General features: G+C 49.9%; 1 protein-coding gene across 4 annotated transcripts in view; it reads right to left on the reverse strand.

The window, feature by feature from the left end:
• PLCG1 (phospholipase C gamma 1) overlaps positions 1-18,376 on the reverse strand; it is a 104,394-nt gene that overhangs the window by 29,505 nt on the left and 56,513 nt on the right. For all 4 annotated transcript variants that reach the window (XM_030533418.1, XM_030533416.1, XM_030533417.1 and 1 more), the window contains exons 5-11: positions 10,718-10,802; positions 9,067-9,150; positions 6,679-6,701; positions 3,759-3,831; positions 2,224-2,325; positions 1,351-1,469; positions 485-570 (exon numbers count right to left, since the gene is read on the reverse strand). In XM_030533418.1, coding sequence (XP_030389278.1) covers positions 485-570; positions 1,351-1,469; positions 2,224-2,325; positions 3,759-3,831; positions 6,679-6,701; positions 9,067-9,150; positions 10,718-10,802 — 572 coding nt within the window. The remainder of the gene's footprint in view (positions 1-484; positions 571-1,350; positions 1,470-2,223; positions 2,326-3,758; positions 3,832-6,678; positions 6,702-9,066; positions 9,151-10,717; positions 10,803-18,376) is intronic.

Here is an 18,376-nt window from a genome sequence, read left to right on the forward strand (position 1 = left end):
TCCAGGTTCCCACTCCCCTGCTCTAACCACTGCAGCAGGCTGCCTCCTGGAATGCAGCATAAGCATGTGAAGAGAAGGCAGGCCAGACTGGTAAAAGTAGGGAAGTGCCTAACTCCCACTGATTGCCAAAGGGAGTTAGGAACCTATATGCCTTTAAAATTCCGCCCCAGAGTGCCAGGCTGTGGTGTTGTGGCATTAGGAGGAGGTTTAAGTAGGTGGTAGCTCTATCCCCACTATTGCTATTTGGTCCCAGGAAAGGGGGGGGGGGGCTGTGACCCGCAGGCCAGGCATGGCACAGTGCAGGATGGAAAGATGGGGCCATGCCCATGGGACAGCCCCCAGGGCGCACTCTTTCTGAAGGCGCTGCTTGCTTACCGCACAGCAGGCCCCACTCCACAAAAGGAACCAAGGGCCTCAGATGAGGGCAGCACAAAATTCATGGCCATTGCTGAAGAAAAGGAGCCAGCCCCTGCTAGGTACTCACACTCAATGCAGCGGCATCCCATGCGCAGGCAGCGCGCATAGGCTTCCAAGGAGGACTCGCTGGAGAACTGATCCCCCGTCAGGTACCTTCCATGCAAAAGAAACACGCCATCAAAAAAAAGTAATTCGCTACACTAGGGAACACGGAGAGCTCTGCATGGGACATCATGGGAGTAAGGACTGGTGCAAGCCACAGCCTGGCTTTGTGCTGCTAGAATATGACAGAGACACTGTCCTCCTCTTCGACCCATCTCTCATACTACCCTCAGGAATGGTTCAGATCAACCCACCCTCAGCCCTGCTGAGTTGCAAATTCAGTCTGCAGAGCTGTGCCCTTTCCTGCTGATGGCACCTGTGACTGTGAATAGACAGGGAAGCAAACTCAAGCTGCCGTCCGCTCCGTGAGACGCACAAAGCGCCATCAGCATTTGCCAGCTGAAGGATGTTCCATTTCCATGGTTCTAAGAGGGTTTTCCACACAGCAGCAATTCAAGCAGTTGATCTCATCCTTCCAGGCTTTTTCTTATGACCCTCCGGAGAGGTGGGGGAGGTCGATAATGCTGATGGTAAATAAAGCAATACGACGACAGCGCAGGCTCTCAGACTGCAGCCAGCACAGAGGTGATCCTGACAATGAACAGAATGAAACCCCGCCAGAAGCCAGCAGTGGGGAGGCCTGGAGTACTGGGGAGGTGTCACTGATGAACAGGGCCACAAACTGAAACCTGGGGAAACCTGGACCTGGGGAATCATCATGGCACAGGAGTTGGCACAAAAGGGAGAATTTCAGTACTGCATAATGGTGCGGGAGACCGGCGAACACAGATGCCCAAAGGCTGGGGAGACACACCTCTCCTCTGTCCTTACGTGTTATGCGAGGAGGAGATCCAGTAATGGGAAAGGGGATTGTTCATGTTCTCTGCGCACACAGTGTCCAGCTGCGAGTTCCAGATGCTGTTCTCTTTGGAGAAGAGGAAGGTGAGTATCTGCCCAAGAAGAAACGAAAAGGCATCAAGGACAATAAGAGTTTTACTTCGTGGGTTGTAACTGATGCAGAGGCAGATGCAAACCAGATCATTCTCAATTCAAGCAGTCACAAGAGCTAGGACAGTTCCTAAGGCACTGCAGGCTGTACCTGGCCCCAGTGATGCCAATGGCAGTCTGCCCATTGACTCCAGTGACAGCAAACTGATAAAGGGCCTGCTCCAACCCCAGTGAAGTCAACGGGCAGATGGGGATAGGAGCTAGTTGTTTAAGGTCTCAATGCTGCAGGACTTTAAACATATTTACACACAGTCAGGGACATGAAACCTTATTTCATCTCTGTCAACTAATAGACTATATTATGTGGTATGATTATTATTAATAATCACCAAATAATTCAATTAAACAAATAATTCTCTACCCCAAGGGGTCTTCCTCACCTTGCAAGATCAGCAGAACCAGACAGTGCCCCATGGAGCATTCTGGTGCGGAGCTCAAATGCCCAATGTTTGGTTCCAATCACAGGAAATTGGGACATTTAAATTCTCTCATGCAACATGGTGACAATCGAGTGCAAGCTATTCATCGGGATGATCACATGCAGCAATGCTATGCAAGAGAGACTGGGACCCTTCAAGCAGCATTACGCGTGGCAGAGGTAAAGGCACACTCCCTATAAAGAATACTAGATCAACTGACTATTCTGAGTCCTCCCTTAACCCCATTTTTATACCAACAGCTTCCTCAGAGCCTCACCTCATCCAGAGAGAAATAAGGCTCTTCAATCTCTCTCAGTGGGTCTCTCAGAAAGTTAAACATGAACTCCTGAACCTGGAGGATGTCTGTAGCCCAGAGTTCCTGCAAACACAGGGAGGGGGAGGAAGAGTTTTGCTTTGTGTGAAATGAACATTTTCAGAAGCTTCCATTTATAAACCACACTGAGTTAATTTAAAATCAGCAAATTAAATGAAAAAGGGGTCTCCAGGGAAAAGGATCCAGGACTGGGAATTTGATTGTTAATACAAATCAAGTAAACTAATACAACTCTACCTCGATATAAGGCTGTCCTTGGGAGACAAAAAAATCTTATAAATGAAACCGCGTTACAACAAACTTGATTTGATTCGCCGGAGCGTGCAGCCCCCCCTGGGAGCGCTGCTTTACCGTGTTCTATCCGAATTTGTGTTATATCGGGTGGCGTTATAACAGGGTAGAGGTGTAGTAAACCAACAGTGAACTCAACCAAAGAAACCCTCCCCATGGTTAATTAGATCTTATGATTTTTAGGATTTCAGATATATTTCTCTCTGCTCATGCTGTCCTCTGCTACCGAAAAATGCTCCTCACCCAGATACACCTCCCTCCACACCCTGGGTCTAAGGCAACAGAAGCCAACCTGGCTCCTTTTTGTCAATTTCTCTCCTGGCGCATCAGCATCTTTCATTAGGTCAGCCAGGGAGATCAGGGCTCCGCTGATTAATTAACTGCTGGCTGCAGAGTGGCAGCCAGAGAGGCACACATGGGGTCGCTGCAAGGCAGGAGCTCCATGCTATGAAATATTAAATATTCTCACTGTAGTTACAACCTGCATCAACAATGAGGGCACATGGTTATTGCAGTCAGCTAGGTTCTCCAGTGTGTGCTCTAGCTGTCAGGGCCCCTGAGCATGAAGTTTAATTTGCACGATTGCATTAATGAGGGCAATAGTACAGTGGTGGGTGCCATTTATGAACCTAGATTGTGAGAGATTGCATAGTTTGCAAAATACACAGCATACGTGTTAACTGACTGCTTTAGAAGATGCACTTTAAAAAGAAAAGTCAGCGATAAAATCAATCAATTGCCTGTCAGACTCTGCTGGCAGTCACAACCACTCTCCTCAGCAGACAGGCAGAGACAAGCAGTGCCTCTGCTACCTTAACCCTTCTGACTGATCTAACAGTCATGATCTAAGGGCCTAGACCAAACCCTCTTCTCCCTATCTCATCTCCTTCATGGAACCTCCATGTTCCCCAAGTATTTTACTAGGATCTCCCCACACTACTTTCCCCCTGCTCCCAGACCAGGATGGCTGGATGAGATGCCTTCTTAAGATGGTCAGTGCTCTTCCTTAACCAGTCCGCTGTTCCTGACAGGAAGTATTGTGCTCCCAGGGCTGCCTCACGGGCAGAGCATGCCAAGCACTCAGCACCACCAGTCGCCCTTTGGACACTGGCTCCCTACAGATGGCCCGTATCAGAGGATAGCGGAGTCCTCTTTCTCCACTCTCGCTTGCCCTTTGGGGAGCTCACCATCTGATACTCCAGTAGGAACTTCTGGAACTCCAGCAGGGACACCTTGGAGTGCTCAAGTCTCTCTGCACACCTGGGGGAAGGAGACACAGAGAATCCACAATCAGTGATCTCATCACTTCGCTGAATGGTCTCTGGGATCCATCGGAGACGGGACGCCATTACAGATAAGGATGGCACATGCAAGTAACACACAACATCCCTCAGAGAGCAACACAGCAACCCCCATCGTCACCCCAGCACCAAGAGAAGAGACACACACTTTTGGTGGTGCACACACAAAAGAATCATGTCAGGTAGCAAAGAGACAAGTGCTCCTCTCGCCAGCCTCAGCCACCTGTTCCTGGACACTGCATTTGCCTGGGGCACCATATTACAAGCAATACAGCACCAAGAGAGAAGCAGGCCAGAGAAGAGCAGCAAAATTAATCAGGGAGCTAGTGGGCTTGACTTGTAAGAAAAGATTAAAAGAGCACAGCTAAGGGATAACTAAGGAGAAGGCATGGTAACAGCCTACAGACAGATAGAGGATATAAAAATCAAGGAGGGAGAGGAACTGTTAGCGAGGTGGTGGGCAGAACGAGGGGTGATATGATGAAGTCAAGAAAAAATGTTGGCTGACTATCAAGAACGTCCTCTGAGTGAAACATACTAGAAGCATCAGGACAGTGCATACGACTAGCAGAACTAGGCTAGACAAGATACTAGAAATCCTGCATTGGCTTCTAGGGCAGTAACTAGCTGAGCTGGTGGGTTTTTCCATCTCCAGTTTCCACAATTGCATTGAACTTCTGGTTAGCCACAGCACAGATGCACATGGGCAAGTGAGGGCACGGTTTGCCAACGTACCTCGAGCACCATCTGGCTGGGATGATCTCTAGGAGTCAGAGGGGTGTTATTTACCAATGGCTAAGCCCCTTTTTTTCCAAAAAATTCCTGAGTTTTAGAAAAAGTATTATTCATTTTTTTCTGATTTTCACCTACTTTTGTACCATTAAAATATAAATAAAATAACATGTTTTATGAGGAAAGTACAATACATCACATGAGCTGTATGTATTACAATAATACATTAGTCTCTGTGTATATGCAAAGCTGCCTGTTGAAGTAAGGTTATGTATTAGTCTAGAAGATACACACAATAAACAAACAGGCAGGCACACAAGCTCTGAAGTGTGTGCACATCTGAACATTGTGATGAACCTCATGCCCACCACGTACACATTTCAAGCTGTTAGCAAATAACGGTTTAAGGATTTGACACACTAAAATGAGAAGAAAACAAAAATTTGTCTCAGACCACAAGGAAGTATTCAAAAGTTTAAAACAAAATAAAAACAAAAAAAACAGGAGAAAAGGATGAACTTGAGTGTATGTGCTGCAAATGGTCTGGCCCAATTATTAAATGTAAATATTTATAGGCTAATAGTTCTAAATCTACAACAGTAAACTGTTCAAAGGAAAAGTTTTATTTGGGGATTACAGATGTATTGTTTTCTTAGACTCCAAGGTGGCATTGCGTTTTGAGTTCTGTTTTAGTTCTGCAGCAAACCTCATTGAATTCCACTCATCAAAGCATTCAGCTACTGAATACTTTCCCCCCGTCCTTCCATCCACCAAAATAAACCCTGATATTTACCCAGAAAAAATAATCATTTTTTGCACTGATTTTCACCTGTTTTTGTTGTTGTGGTTATAAACACTGACAAATTCCTGGAAAAAACTAAATAAAATAAAAACGGAAAACGAAGGGCGTTACCAATGGCCCTGTACCTATTGGGTTCAGGGACCAATGGCCCTGTAGCGGGGTGGTTACCCACTCCTGCCCTTCGGGGCTTAAAGCAGCCCTGGAGAGGGCTGCAGCTCTAAAAGATGGGCTGATTGGAGAAGCAGCTGCAGCTGGGCCACGCCCCAATCAGGCTACAGCTGGCCTAAATAAAAAGGCTGTGAGCCAGGAGCCCAAACAGTCTCCCTCTGCCTGTAGAGGGAGAAGGGCCTGGCTGCAGGGAGCTAGAGACAGGATACCTGAGTGGAGCAGGGCTGGGGAAAGGCAGAGGAGCTGAGGCGCTCCAGCCTGGAAAGCCCCAGGCTGCGGCCTAGCACAAGGCCAACAGGTACTGGGGGTTGCAGAGGGCAGCCCAGGGATAGGCCAAGGCAGCAGGTCCAAACCCAACCTTGCCAGTGATGACTAGGCTAATACTGCAGTCTGCCCCAGGGCGTGGGGCTAGACAATGACTGGCAGTAGCCATATACTGAGGCGAGGTGGGGATAGTGGGTGGGGGTTTCCCTGGGAAGGGGAGACCCTGAGAGAAAGGGGTTACTGCCAGGGGGCAGCACCCCAGGTAAAAGGGGCAGCGGGTCCAGGGAGGGACATGGGGGGCCAACAGCAAGCGGTAAGGCGGATCACCGGCCTGCAGAGGACATTTGGGGCTGGAAATGGAGCTAATCCCCGGAAGTCACCAGCAGGAGGCGCCGCAGGGGTGAGTCCGCACCCTTACAGGCCCATACAGTCCTTGGCTTCTCTGATGAGACTGTCAACATTGCAGGTGCGGTTAGCATCAACTGTGGGGACAGCTTTTGAGGTGTGGGCAGTTGCCCCCAAGGAACTAGATCAAGACCAAACTTAGTTCACACAGACCAAACAAACAGCCATCAGATGGCAACAAGTTCTGGTCACTACTGACCAGGGCTGGATTGTATCTGGTGAGCTAGAGGCTCCAATACTAACCTCTTGAGCCCAGCGATTCTACAACAGCGATGCTGGTTTAGGATGTGCGTAAGCACAAGCAGAATCTTCTCTGACGAGCAAGGTGCACACAGGACGGCTCTTGCTCCCACACAGCTGCCAACACCCACGCGCATCGAAAGTATAAGGAAATAGCCTTCCACTCCCCACCCCCAAAGTGAGAGAGGCATTTACCTTTCCAGAAACGGGAGCTGGATCTGCAACAGAAGAAAAACACACATCAGCCTTTCCATTTCCATGGACATAGCTTCTTTACAAGACTAGACCTCAAACGCAGCAGGGCTAACACTGTGGGTCCCTGCATGGCCCTGGAACCTGTGATCCTTTGCTGACTTTCTCCAGTTGAATTCGGGAGTACGGTGCTTCAGACGAAAGCCTGTGCTAAGCAAAGCTATTCAAGGTGAAAAGGTCCTTCTCTCCTTTTGCACATACCAGCCCCCTCCAGTACTAGGCAGCACACTCCTGTCAATCAGACAGACGTCCCAACTTCCCTGGGACAATCTCACCGTTAGCCCAAGAGTCACTGGCCCTGTTCACTGCTGTCCTGCATCTTGTGCCATCATTTACACCAGTACAAAGTGAGTCAGTGGAGAATTTGGGTTTAGCAGCATTTTACATTCTCCTTGATCCAGGCCTGAAATACAAGGGGCAAGCTGGTGTGTAACCAGCCCCGCTGCATGTTGATGACTTGAGAAAGGGGCAGGGGCTCAGCCTATCTCTGACAGGCTCCACAAGGGCAAGGAGGACATTCAGGTTCACCTGGGACTAATTAACTCACTGAATAACTGGGAGGCAATTAATTAGGCAGGAAAGAACTTGGGCCTGATAAAAGGCAGCTTCTCCCAGTTTGTCAGGGTGAGCTAGAGACCAGGGACTCCTGGGGAGAGGAACAATTCTCTACAGCACAGAAGGAAAGCTCCCAAGGGGAGGAGGCTCACCAGGAAAGGAATTCTCATGCTAGGTGGGAGAGGCTCCGAAAGGGAAGTGCTACGAATGCTGTGTCTCTGCAGAACCTGGCCCCATGGAAGCACTTCACCGTGCGCAGCAGAAATCCTAGATCTGAGGGATTACAGGCTATTCCAAGGAAGGGTTGTCACAGTTTGATCTCTGTGGGGACCCCGACCCAAGAGGAGAAGCCCTTCCCCAGCTGATGACAAGAGGTCCTGGCTCCAGAAGAAGCTCCAAGACCAAGGGGACCTTGCTGGTAAGGGAGCTGGACATAAGTGGGGTTCATGGACCATGATTAACTCAGCCCCTCTCCCCTTTAGCTAGAAGTGCTGAGGTGGGGGCCTATTTGCATAAGGTGCCACCTTCGAGTTAAATAAACTAGACCCCTGAAGGGGCACTGTTCAACATACACGAGCCTCATTGGACTCACTGAAGCCCATTAGGGGAAACTGAGACAGACACACAAATGCAATGCTGCACCAGGCCGCCAGGGACACTCCAGGAGTGAGGGTCCCCCATACACTGCCCCTCCATCTTAGATGTATGGCAGAACAATGGTCTTCCTTGCTCCATCCTACCTCTGGAACCAAGTGCAATGATTAAGTGCAGCCGCTGGACCTGGTCTCTCACCAGGATCTTCCCAGCTTTGTTAAACATCCTTCAGACACAACTAAGGCCCACAGACTAACCCACAATGCTCAGATCTCATCAGCAGGAGAGAGATCAGGAACCTATAAACTAATCACACTAAAAGTTATCAACCTCTAAGCTTTGGAAGGGCCAAGGATGTGTCTGATCATCCCATTCATATTTGAATGGGAGTAAAAACATAGTTGGAATATGACAGAACCTCCAAAAAAGACAAAGGCCAGAGCTCTGGACACATCACTTCTGTTAACAGCCTCAAGGGAATAATCCCAATATGCAGCAGGTGAAGGCTATATTGTGAAACACTTGATTCACTGATGCCAGATTTGCCAATTGTCTGGCAATCCGTGGTAATCACTTGCAGAGCGCTTGATGTGGGGGGGAGTCACAGCCAGCTAACCTCCAAGTGTGTATTCTTTCCCCTTCATTACCTATGTTGCCCTCCCCCGAACCCCTGTGCACTGAGATGGGCCACAATCCCAACCGCCAGAGACCCTCTGCTAGTTGCAACCAGCCTCATGTTGCAGCTGGTGTACGCAAAGCATAGGGCCACGTTGGCCACAGGGGCAACATGTTAAAAACGGTAGGGAGGAGAGAGCAGAAATGCAAATGTATGAATCCTGAAGCCGTAAAGGGAACATCCACAGGGTAGTTCAGCACTGGAACAGAAACATTTCCTTGCCCCACTTAGGTGGTTGTATCAGTGACCGGGTAAGGAGAAAGATGCAAGGCAAGGAGAGGTAAGCAAAGGGATGCTCCCATAGCGAAGGAAAGAGGGAGAAAAGGGTGGATGCATGCAGGACAGACACGTCCTGGGCAGACGAGTGCAAAGAGGCAGAGGAGTTCGTGTATGTGTGTGAAGTGCCAGAAACGCCAGTCACTAAGTCACTCCAAACCATCTTCTCTCATGGCTGGCATGTTTCTGCCCCCCCACATCCCCAGTACAGAGAATCTGAGCCATCTCACCGTTTTCTGGTCGTCATACATCAGGTTCCGGTAAATCTGGACGAACTGGCTATACGTTATATCCCCGTTCCTCTGCTCCACATCCTGCAGCCAAGAGGAACAGAAATATGACAGTGGCCGTGATTACCCGAGACACCACACCGTTCGTGGCATGGACAGCCCTCCCCTCACTGGGGCTTGCTACAGAGGCACATGGTCCCTGCAGGGAGGGCAAAGCGAATGCTTCGTCCAACTGTGCCCACTGCCCTTTCATTCATGCGCTGCAACCAGGAGGCCCACCACGGCACCGCACAGGGTCTAGAAACATGTTTCAGAAAACGATCTCCCAGGTCTGGGTTTCTGCCAGCAAGCATCACCAAGGCTGGGTGTCACCGATACCTCTGCCTGCAGAAGGCACAGGCTGTGAACTCTCTAACTGATGCAGAATACACCTGCCACTGTAGCAGCGTGCCAGATGCTCTGTCTCCAAGCTCACACCCTCCCCCACAGCTTACAAGCTGGAGCAGGAGGAGACTCAGATATATTCTGCTCCCTGTGGGTGCCGGGAGATCTGCAAAGCAAAGAGTTCAGTGCAGTAAAAGCAACCTATTCCGCTCTTCTGCTCCCAGCCAGGAGGCTGCAGGGAAGGAAGCAGCAGTCTTCATAGGAAATTCAAACCCCAGCGAGAGAGAAACAAATGCAGTCTTCACACCTCAGCCATGCACTAAAGGGCAGGGTCATCTTGTGACTAGGGTAGGTAGCTGAGGTCGCAGAACTCCTGTGTTCTATTCCCCATCTCTGCCACTGACTTCTTGTGGCTGCAGGTAAGTCACTTTCACCTCTCCATGCGCCAGCTCCTCTATCGACAAAATGGGGTTGATGCCGGCTTATTTCACAGTGGTCTTGTGAGATGTAACAATTTCAGGTGTGCTTCGAGATCCTCCGGTGGCATCGTTTAGAACTGCCTGCCAATCGCATGGGTGGCAGAGCCTGCAGGGGCTCAGTGGCCATGGGACAGGAGTGGATAAAGCTCCATCATCCCAGATGATCATTGACATGCCCCCACTAATGCAGCATGTTTGCACGCTGCCCACAACCCAGCCATCCCTGGTTCCATGGTGACCTGACACAGCCAGCGGCCGGATCAGCTCAATGTTTGCAGAAGGCTGCAGGGTCAGGCAGCAGCCTGCTGAGCTGAACTTCTCTTCTCGTGCCGTGCTCGGTTCAGCCAGGACAGGATGTGTGACAGGCGGCATGGGTATGTGCACCCCCACCTCTGAGCATGGGAGCATCTCGGGGAGCAGGGACCACAAAAATGTGGGAAAGATCAGGGACCAATAAACACCAGCTGGTGAGAAGGGGCATAAAAAGGGTAGGACAGAAAATCAAGCTGGCCACATAGGAGCCAGGGAGTGGCATGAACAGGGATTTGGCACCAATTCATTCACTGCAGGAGGGCTGGGAAGCATGGCACTCAGACGTGCACAGCATTATCGTCACAGGTGAGACTGGTTTAAAACCAGACAAAAGGCCGCTGCGGATCCAGAGATAGGTGCCTAGCAAGGCAAGAGACCCTTTATCGCTTTGCTACACAGCAGTCTCTAGATCCTTGGGTTTAAAGTGGGGATGGGAGAGGGATTGTGACCGGTCATGGTAAAGCCCGAGCACTTACCGTTAATTTCTCCCGCAGAAATCGCATGTTTGGGACTCGGTAGTTGACCTGGGACAGCATGTTTTTCAAATCCTTAGTTGAAATTCTAGCTCAACAGAGGAAGGAGGGGAACACACACAGTTAGATACTCTGCTTTCATGGAATGAAGAGCCCAACCCCCAAATCTCAGTGCTCTGCCCATAAAGCAGAACGTTTCCACAGGGGAGCAAGGAGAAGTAACCATCCAAAATACCCCAAGCTGGCATCAATCATCTAGCCCTGCCTGGCAGGAAGCCGGGGACGGTCCTCAGGGTAGGTTAAAGAGAAGATCCTTAACCATATAAGCTTTCATGTCCACACAGTGCAGTGAGCCCCTAAAGCTGGAAACGGGATACAGAGTACTGAAGGGGCCATTGCAGGAGGCTGTATTATTCCCTACATTTGAATTACCTGGAGCTACTCAGAGAATTGAAGGCCAGAAGAGAGCATCACAATCATCTAGTCTGACCTCCTGCACATTGCAGACCACAGAATCTTGCCCACCGACTCCTGTAACAGACCCCTAACCTCTGGCTGAGTTACTGACGTCATGATTTAAAGACTTCAAGTTACAGAGAATCCATCATTTACTCAAATTCAAACCAGCAAGTGACCCCTGCCCCACACTGCAGAAGAAGGTGAATAACCCCCAGGTCTCTGTCAATCTGACCTGCAGGAAAATTCCTTCCCAATTCCAGATATGCCAGTTAATCTTAGAGCAGTGTGAGAGAGCCACCAACCAGATACCTGGTAAAGAATTCTCTATAGTAACTCAGAGGCCTCCTTGAATAGTGTCTCATGTCTGGACATTGGAGATATTTGCTAATAGCAATCAAGGATGGGCCATTCTAGACAACCTCATCATACCATCCCCTCCTAAAACTTCTCAGTCTTGAAACAAGTTTACATATAAAATGATGGGGTCTAACTTAGCTGTTACCACCCAAGAAAGAGATCTGGGAATCATTGTGAATAGTTCTCTGAAAACATCCTGTCAACGTGCAGCAGCAGTCAAAAAAGCAAACAGAATGTTGGAAATCATTAAAGGGAGAGATAAGCAAAAAATATCATATTGCCTCTATATAAATCCATGATACGCCCACATCTTGAATAATGTGTGCAGACGTGGTTGCCCCATCTCAAAAAAAGATACATTGGAATTGGAAAAGGTTCAGAAAAGGACAACAAAAATGATTATGGGTATGGAACGGCTTCAATATGAAGAGAGATTAATAAGACTTGGACTTTTCAGCTTGGACAAGAGATGATTAAGGGGGGATAAGAGAGGTCTATAAAATCATGACTGGTGTGGCAAAAGTAAATAAGGAATAGTTATTTACTCCTTCTCATAACACAAGAACTAGGGGTCACCGAATGAAATTAATAGGTAGCAGGTCAAACAAAAGGAAATATTTCTTCACACAATGCACAATCAACCTGTGGAACTCCTTGCCAGAGTATGTTGTGAAGGCCAAGACTATAACAGGGTTCAAAAAAGAACTAAATAAGTTCATGGAGGATAGGTCCATCAATGGCTATTAGCCAAGATGTGCAGGGATGGTGTCCCTTCCTCTGTTTCCCAGAAGGTGGGAATGGGTGACAGAGGATGGATCACTTATAGAATCATAGAATATCAGGGTTGGAAGGGACCTCAGGAGGTCATCTAGTCCAACCCCCTGCTCAAAGCAGGACCAATCCCCAGACTAGTTCTTCTTTCCATACCTAATTATATTATTTTTTTTTCCAGAGAGTAATTATACTAATATAAACAAGTTAGAGGTTGTAGTTATATATTTTAACTAAAATGATAAATAAGTATCATCTGTACATGCAAGTTTATCAACCATCCCCATTTAAATCTACATTTTTATTTTATAACTGGATAATTCATTTCCCTGTTCTTCCTATTAGGGAAAAATCATTTTACCATTGAGATTACTTTATTAGCCAAGAAATCCAACAACACAACATAATTATTCAATGCAGATTAATGGTACATTTCATGTTAGGAGCTGCTCCTTCCCTTTACATACACAATACTAAATGGTATGAGATTTATCTTTCCTGATGCTAACTTCTTTGTTCAGAGAAATCTTTATTCTATGCAATCTGAGAACACTTGATTTTTTGAATAAGCAACCACACAACCACATGAATGCATCACACACAAATGCCTTAGCACCCTGAATTGTATAGCTACAACCACCTCACCTGATGCACCCCAGGATTGCATTAGCCTTTTTCACAAACCTATCACACAGGTGGCTCACCGTCATCCTGTGATTGACCAACATACTCAGGTCTTTCTCCTCCTCTGCCATTTCCAATTGATAAGTCCCAAGGTTATAGCAAAAATTCTTGTTGTTATCCCCTAAGTGCATGACTTTAGACCAGCATTTCCCAAACTGCGTTCTGCGGAACACTGGTGTTCCGCACGATGTGAATAGGTGTTCTGTGAAAGACTCCTGCGCTTGATTTTTGTACTACTTTATACGTGCTTCCCAGTTAGAAATTGTAAGTTCAAGTTCTTTTAAATTTGTATTTTTGCTTTGTTTTAGAAAATAAAATATATTTGAGCATAAATAACGCAATTTTTTACTTGAAAACCGAATGACTACAAAATATTACACGTGTTCCATAATAGGCTAAAACGTGTTCCGTGGCCAAAAAAGTTTGGGAAACACTGCCTTAGACTATTAAATTTCATCCCATGGAGCTATCAGGGTAATAGTACTGATGGGCAGGTTATAGTGGCTTCAGTAGGTTTGGCTCATCGTGTCTTCCGATTCTGATGAGGCAGTGGCCTAGTGCCTAACAGAGACTAAGGACTAGACTGGCTGAGAGTTGGAGGAAATAGCCCAGTGAAATGAGTTGGGAAGCCTTGGGCCTATGAGCCAAGAGTATGTACCAACAGGTAGGCGTGGCATCAGCAAGCCAGTGATGCACCACGCTCTGGCTTAGGTCAATGGAAGTCCCACACAAAGAAAGGCTTGGGGGTTGGGCCTACAACTGCCCATGCAGTTACTCCAGAAACAACCTAGGTGTCTCAGCCAAAAAGAAAAAAAACAAGCTGGCATTCAGTTCTTGTCCTTCAGGCAATGCAAAGTCACAGTGTGATGATTCAAACCACCCACTGAAACCTGGGTGATCCCCAAGTGGGAAGAGACTAGACTGGGTGGCAAACCTAGAGAGAGACAGCACAAGTGGATGTCGTGAACAGCACAACCGGGAATTGCCAGAACACAGTTTGGTATCATTTTCCAGCTGAGTCTGATGACACTACTACCAAGGAGACCCTGTTGGTCTGCGGGAGACCGGGCATGGACGCCGACAGAACAGTGATGTGCAGAGACAGCTCATGTCTGCCAGGAACCCCGAAGGGAAGGCCGTGTGTCTCGTTCGCAGGCGCCCTTCAGCACCAGCCCCAAAGTGATGCTAACCTGGGAGCCGTCTACACAGCAGGGAGGACACGCTTCTGTTCACAGGACAGAGAGTGAGAGACAGATCATTCTGCAGAAAAAGGCAGCAGGTCTATCACACAGCCCCAGCCCTCCCCACCCTCGCCCTTCGAGCAGCCAAATAAACTGCAGAGCCAGCGACGCGGAGTCACCCAGAAAGCTGGATCAATAACATCGCCTCCCCTACCAGGAGGAGGTTAGTCCTAATGGCCAGTGCTTAATTTGTAATGAAAGAGGTGCCAGGGCTCAAGCAATTAGGTGCAGGGGCTTAAGCAATTTTTTTACTTTCATAACTAATGTGGCAAGCCCAGAAATGCTGGGCTATGAACTGCCAAGCCCAGAGGTGCCAGGGCTCAGCCCTGGCACAAATTAAGCACTGGTAATCACACAAACCCAGGTTCCTCTGGAAACAGAGTGCGACAAAGATGGGGAACGAACATATTTAATGGAGCTCTGCAAGGTCTTGGGCAAGCCAGAGAGAAGGCCTGCATGCCCAGAACAGAGGGCCTCGGGAGGCTTCAGCGTGCATCCGAGGTGGTAGCAAGGGGGTCAGATGGGGAAGGGATTCCAAGGGAGTGCAGTGCCAAATGCTGGAGGATGGAGCACACGCAGTGGCTGGATCAATGCCACCTGTGACTCCTATTTTGAGATCAGCCACAGGAAATGAATCACAATAGAGGAGCCACAGGATGGGGGAGGGTGGGGTGAGACAAGGGAGATTGTTCCTGTGTCATCATCCCACCATTTGTTTGACAGCTGCTTTTACCTTCCCTGCCATCCCCTCTGCGGGAAGCAGCGGGTCCTCTCAGTTCCTATCTGGGGATCCCATCGTGTTTCCCAGTTGTCCAGCTTTGAGGCTCTGCACTGTGACCAAGGTCTAGTCAGGATACCCTTTGGAGACTGTTGATGCAGATCTTTAAAGTGGCCGTAGGGGTCACTGCTGAGCACAGTAAGGCGCTCATCCATCTCTTCCTTCTCTCCTGCCTGCCTTGTGCAGAGCAGGGCATGTAGGGTTGCCAACTTTCTACTCACACAAAACAAAACGCCCTTGCCGCACTCCTGCCCCTCCTCAGAGGCCCCGCCCCAACTCACTCCATCCCCCCTCCCTCTGTTGCTTGCTCTCCCCACTGTCACTCACTCGTTCATTTTCACCAGGCTGGCTCAGGGGGTTGGAGTGCGAGAGGGGCTGAGGGCTCCGGGAAGAGGTGCGGGCTCTAGGGTGGGGCCAGAAAAGAGGAGTTCAGGGTGCAGGAGGGGGATCCAGGCTGAGGCAGTGAGTTAGGATGCGGGAGAGAATGAAGGCTCTGGGGTGGGGCAGAGCTGAGGAGTTTGGGGTGCATGAGGTGGCTCTGTGCTAGGGGGTGGAGCTGAGGAGTTTGGAGTATGGGAGAGGGCTCTGCGTTGAGGCAGGGATTTGGAAGGGGGTGTGGGTTCCGGGGTGGGGCCAGAAATGAGGGGTTCAGAATTCCAGAGGGACCGCCGGGCTGGAGCAGGGGTGTGTGTGTGGAGGGGTGAGGGCTCCAGCTGGGAGTGCAGGAGGAGACTCCAGACTGGGGAGTGGAGCTGAGGGGTTCAGAGTATGGGAGGGGGCTCTGGGCTGAGGCAGAGGGTTGAGGTGTGGGAGGGGGTATGGGCTCTGGCTGGAGGTGTGGGCTCTGGGGTGGGGGATGAGAGGTTTCGGATGCAGGCTCCGGGCTGGGACCAAGGGGTTTGGAGGGCAGAAGGGGGATCAGGGCTGGGACACGGGGCTCTGCCTGGAGGTGCAGACTCTGGGGTGGGGCTAGGGATGAGGGATTTGGGGTGTGGGCTCCGGGCTGGGATCGAGGAGTTTGGAGGGTGGGCGGGGGAACAGGGCTGGGACAGGGGTCTGAGGGCTCCAGCTGTGGGTGTGGGCTCTGGGGTGGGGATGAGGATGAGGGGTTTGGGGTGGGGGAGGGGGCTCTGGACTGGGACCGATGGGTTCATAGAGTGGGATGGAGATCATGACAGAGGGTGCAGGCTCTGGGCGGCGCTTATCTGAGGCAGCTCCCAGAAGCAACAGCATGTCCCCCCGCCAGCTCCTAGGCAGAGGCACGGCCAAGCAGCTCTGCACACTGCCCTGTCCGCAGGTCCTGCCCCCCACATCTCCCATTGGCTGTGGTTCCCAGCCAATGGGAACTATGGAGCTGGCACTAGGGACGGGGGCACTGCGTGGATCCTCCTGTCTGCCCCTACACCTAGGAGCTGGGGGTAGGGGTGGGAACATTCCACTGCTTCCTGGAGCCGCAGGGAGCCTGCCTTAGCCCCACTGCACCACCAATTGGACTTTTAATGGCCCAGTCAGCGATGCCGACTGGAGCCACCAGGGTCCCTTTTCGACAGGGCATTCCAGTCGAAAACCGGACACCTGGCAACCCTAAGGGTATGGCTTGTGCTAGGGGCGTCCTTGCCACCAGCTCAGCTACATTGCTACAACTAGGGCGTGACTTTCCCTGTAGAGCTTTCTCCACAAGCACCACAGCCCTCTCACCGGGACATCCCTGCCCACCGATCACATGCTTGTTGCATCCTAGGTCCAAGAAACAGGGACAATCAACTGGCCTCACTCAACAGCAAAAGGAAGAGGTGAGGAATGGGACCATCACCAACAGCCAGCAGAACACCTAAGGATGAAGGTCACAGGAAGCAGCTGTCACATGCTAGAGCCATGACCCGAAGCCATCAGATTACAGGACAGATCACAAGGAAGGTGGGCCCCAACCTGTCGCTCCCCATACACGATATGCACTTTGTGCATTCAATAGTGATCTCAATCCTGCCAGAGGTGAGGCTTGGGGTTTATGAAGAGGTGTGTGCATGGGTTGGGGACGGTGTAAGAGAAAACCCATCCCTAGGTAGCAGTGGCATTAGCCTTCACCTCTAGGAACAAGGGTTCCAGCTCCCAAGGGGACATGAACCTGGTTCTCACTCACAGGGGGCATCCTGTCTCTATCTTCCAGCAAGACACCACTTCATTTCTGAAGCAAGGTGAAGGGCTGGAAGCACCTGGGATTGAGTGGGTCAGGACTGAGGGCAGATCTGGGTATGTGGGGACCCAGGACTGGACCAGTAAGAGACACAGCAGTTGAGAATGAAGGGGTAGGGGCGGAGACAGGAGATTAGGCATCCAGGACCGGAGCATCAGGAGGTTCTGTGGTCACAAGTGAGATGCATCAATGAAGCACTGTGGGGACAGGGACAGCAGGTGGTGTTACAGGACTGCAGGGTACATTGGCAGAGCTGTTCTGGGGAAGCTTTCAGAGTTCCAGCTCCTACCATGCGGGACTCTAGCCAGGGCTCTTACACCTTCACTTTCACATACAATAAATACACCCACATGGGAAAGCCTAAAGTTTATCCAATTACTGTACCACAGGCACTGAGCCAGGCAGCAATCTTATTTGGGAGAGAGATAAGACCTGAAACTCACCAGCCAGAGGCAGAGACAAGCTCTTCATATATCTTTAAATATTTGCTCTAACTGGCACAGTCTGTCTTTTTCCAGCCTCCCCACTCTTATTTTCCATGATGCAGGCATGAGAAACAGATGATGTGTGTATGTGTTTGCTTTCCATTCCCTCCCCACTATATATATATATACACACACACATACATTTCACACCCACCCACCGTGCATCCTGCCAATGGAGAACTTAGCAGAAATTTCTTCCCGCCACGAGGGCCCTCTGCTTATCCAGAGACTCCCAAAGAGCTCAGAGAGAGAGAGAGAGCACACTCAGCATGAATCCCAGCCTATTATAATCCATGGCAGCTGGGAGCCAGCCCACATGCCTATACAACAAACTTGAATTCTCTGAGCAGGCCATTCTCAGAGCCCAGGGAAGAACCCAGCTGCCTTGACCCACAGGAGAGGGAAGATAAACAAGCACAGTAAGGACTGTGTCACAAGATACTTATCAACCTCACTCCCTGGTCCCTGAGCACTAATCATCAGTCACTAGATCACACTGGATTTGGTGCTACAGCACTGCCCACGCTCTCAGATCCTTATGCAATCCAGCCTGGGTGAGGTCCTTGGGAGCAACAGCAAACAGCTCTGGGAAACAAGCCAGAAGTCTGAGCCCTCCTGCAGACAGCCAAACTGGCCCCTTTTAAAACTGGGGCTTGGAAGCCACAGCTGGCTCCTGCCTGCTCACCCACCTCC

The sequence above is a fragment of the Gopherus evgoodei genome, chromosome 14 (genome assembly GCF_007399415.2).
Source record: "Gopherus evgoodei ecotype Sinaloan lineage chromosome 14, rGopEvg1_v1.p, whole genome shotgun sequence".
NCBI lineage: Eukaryota > Metazoa > Chordata > Testudines > Testudinidae > Gopherus > Gopherus evgoodei.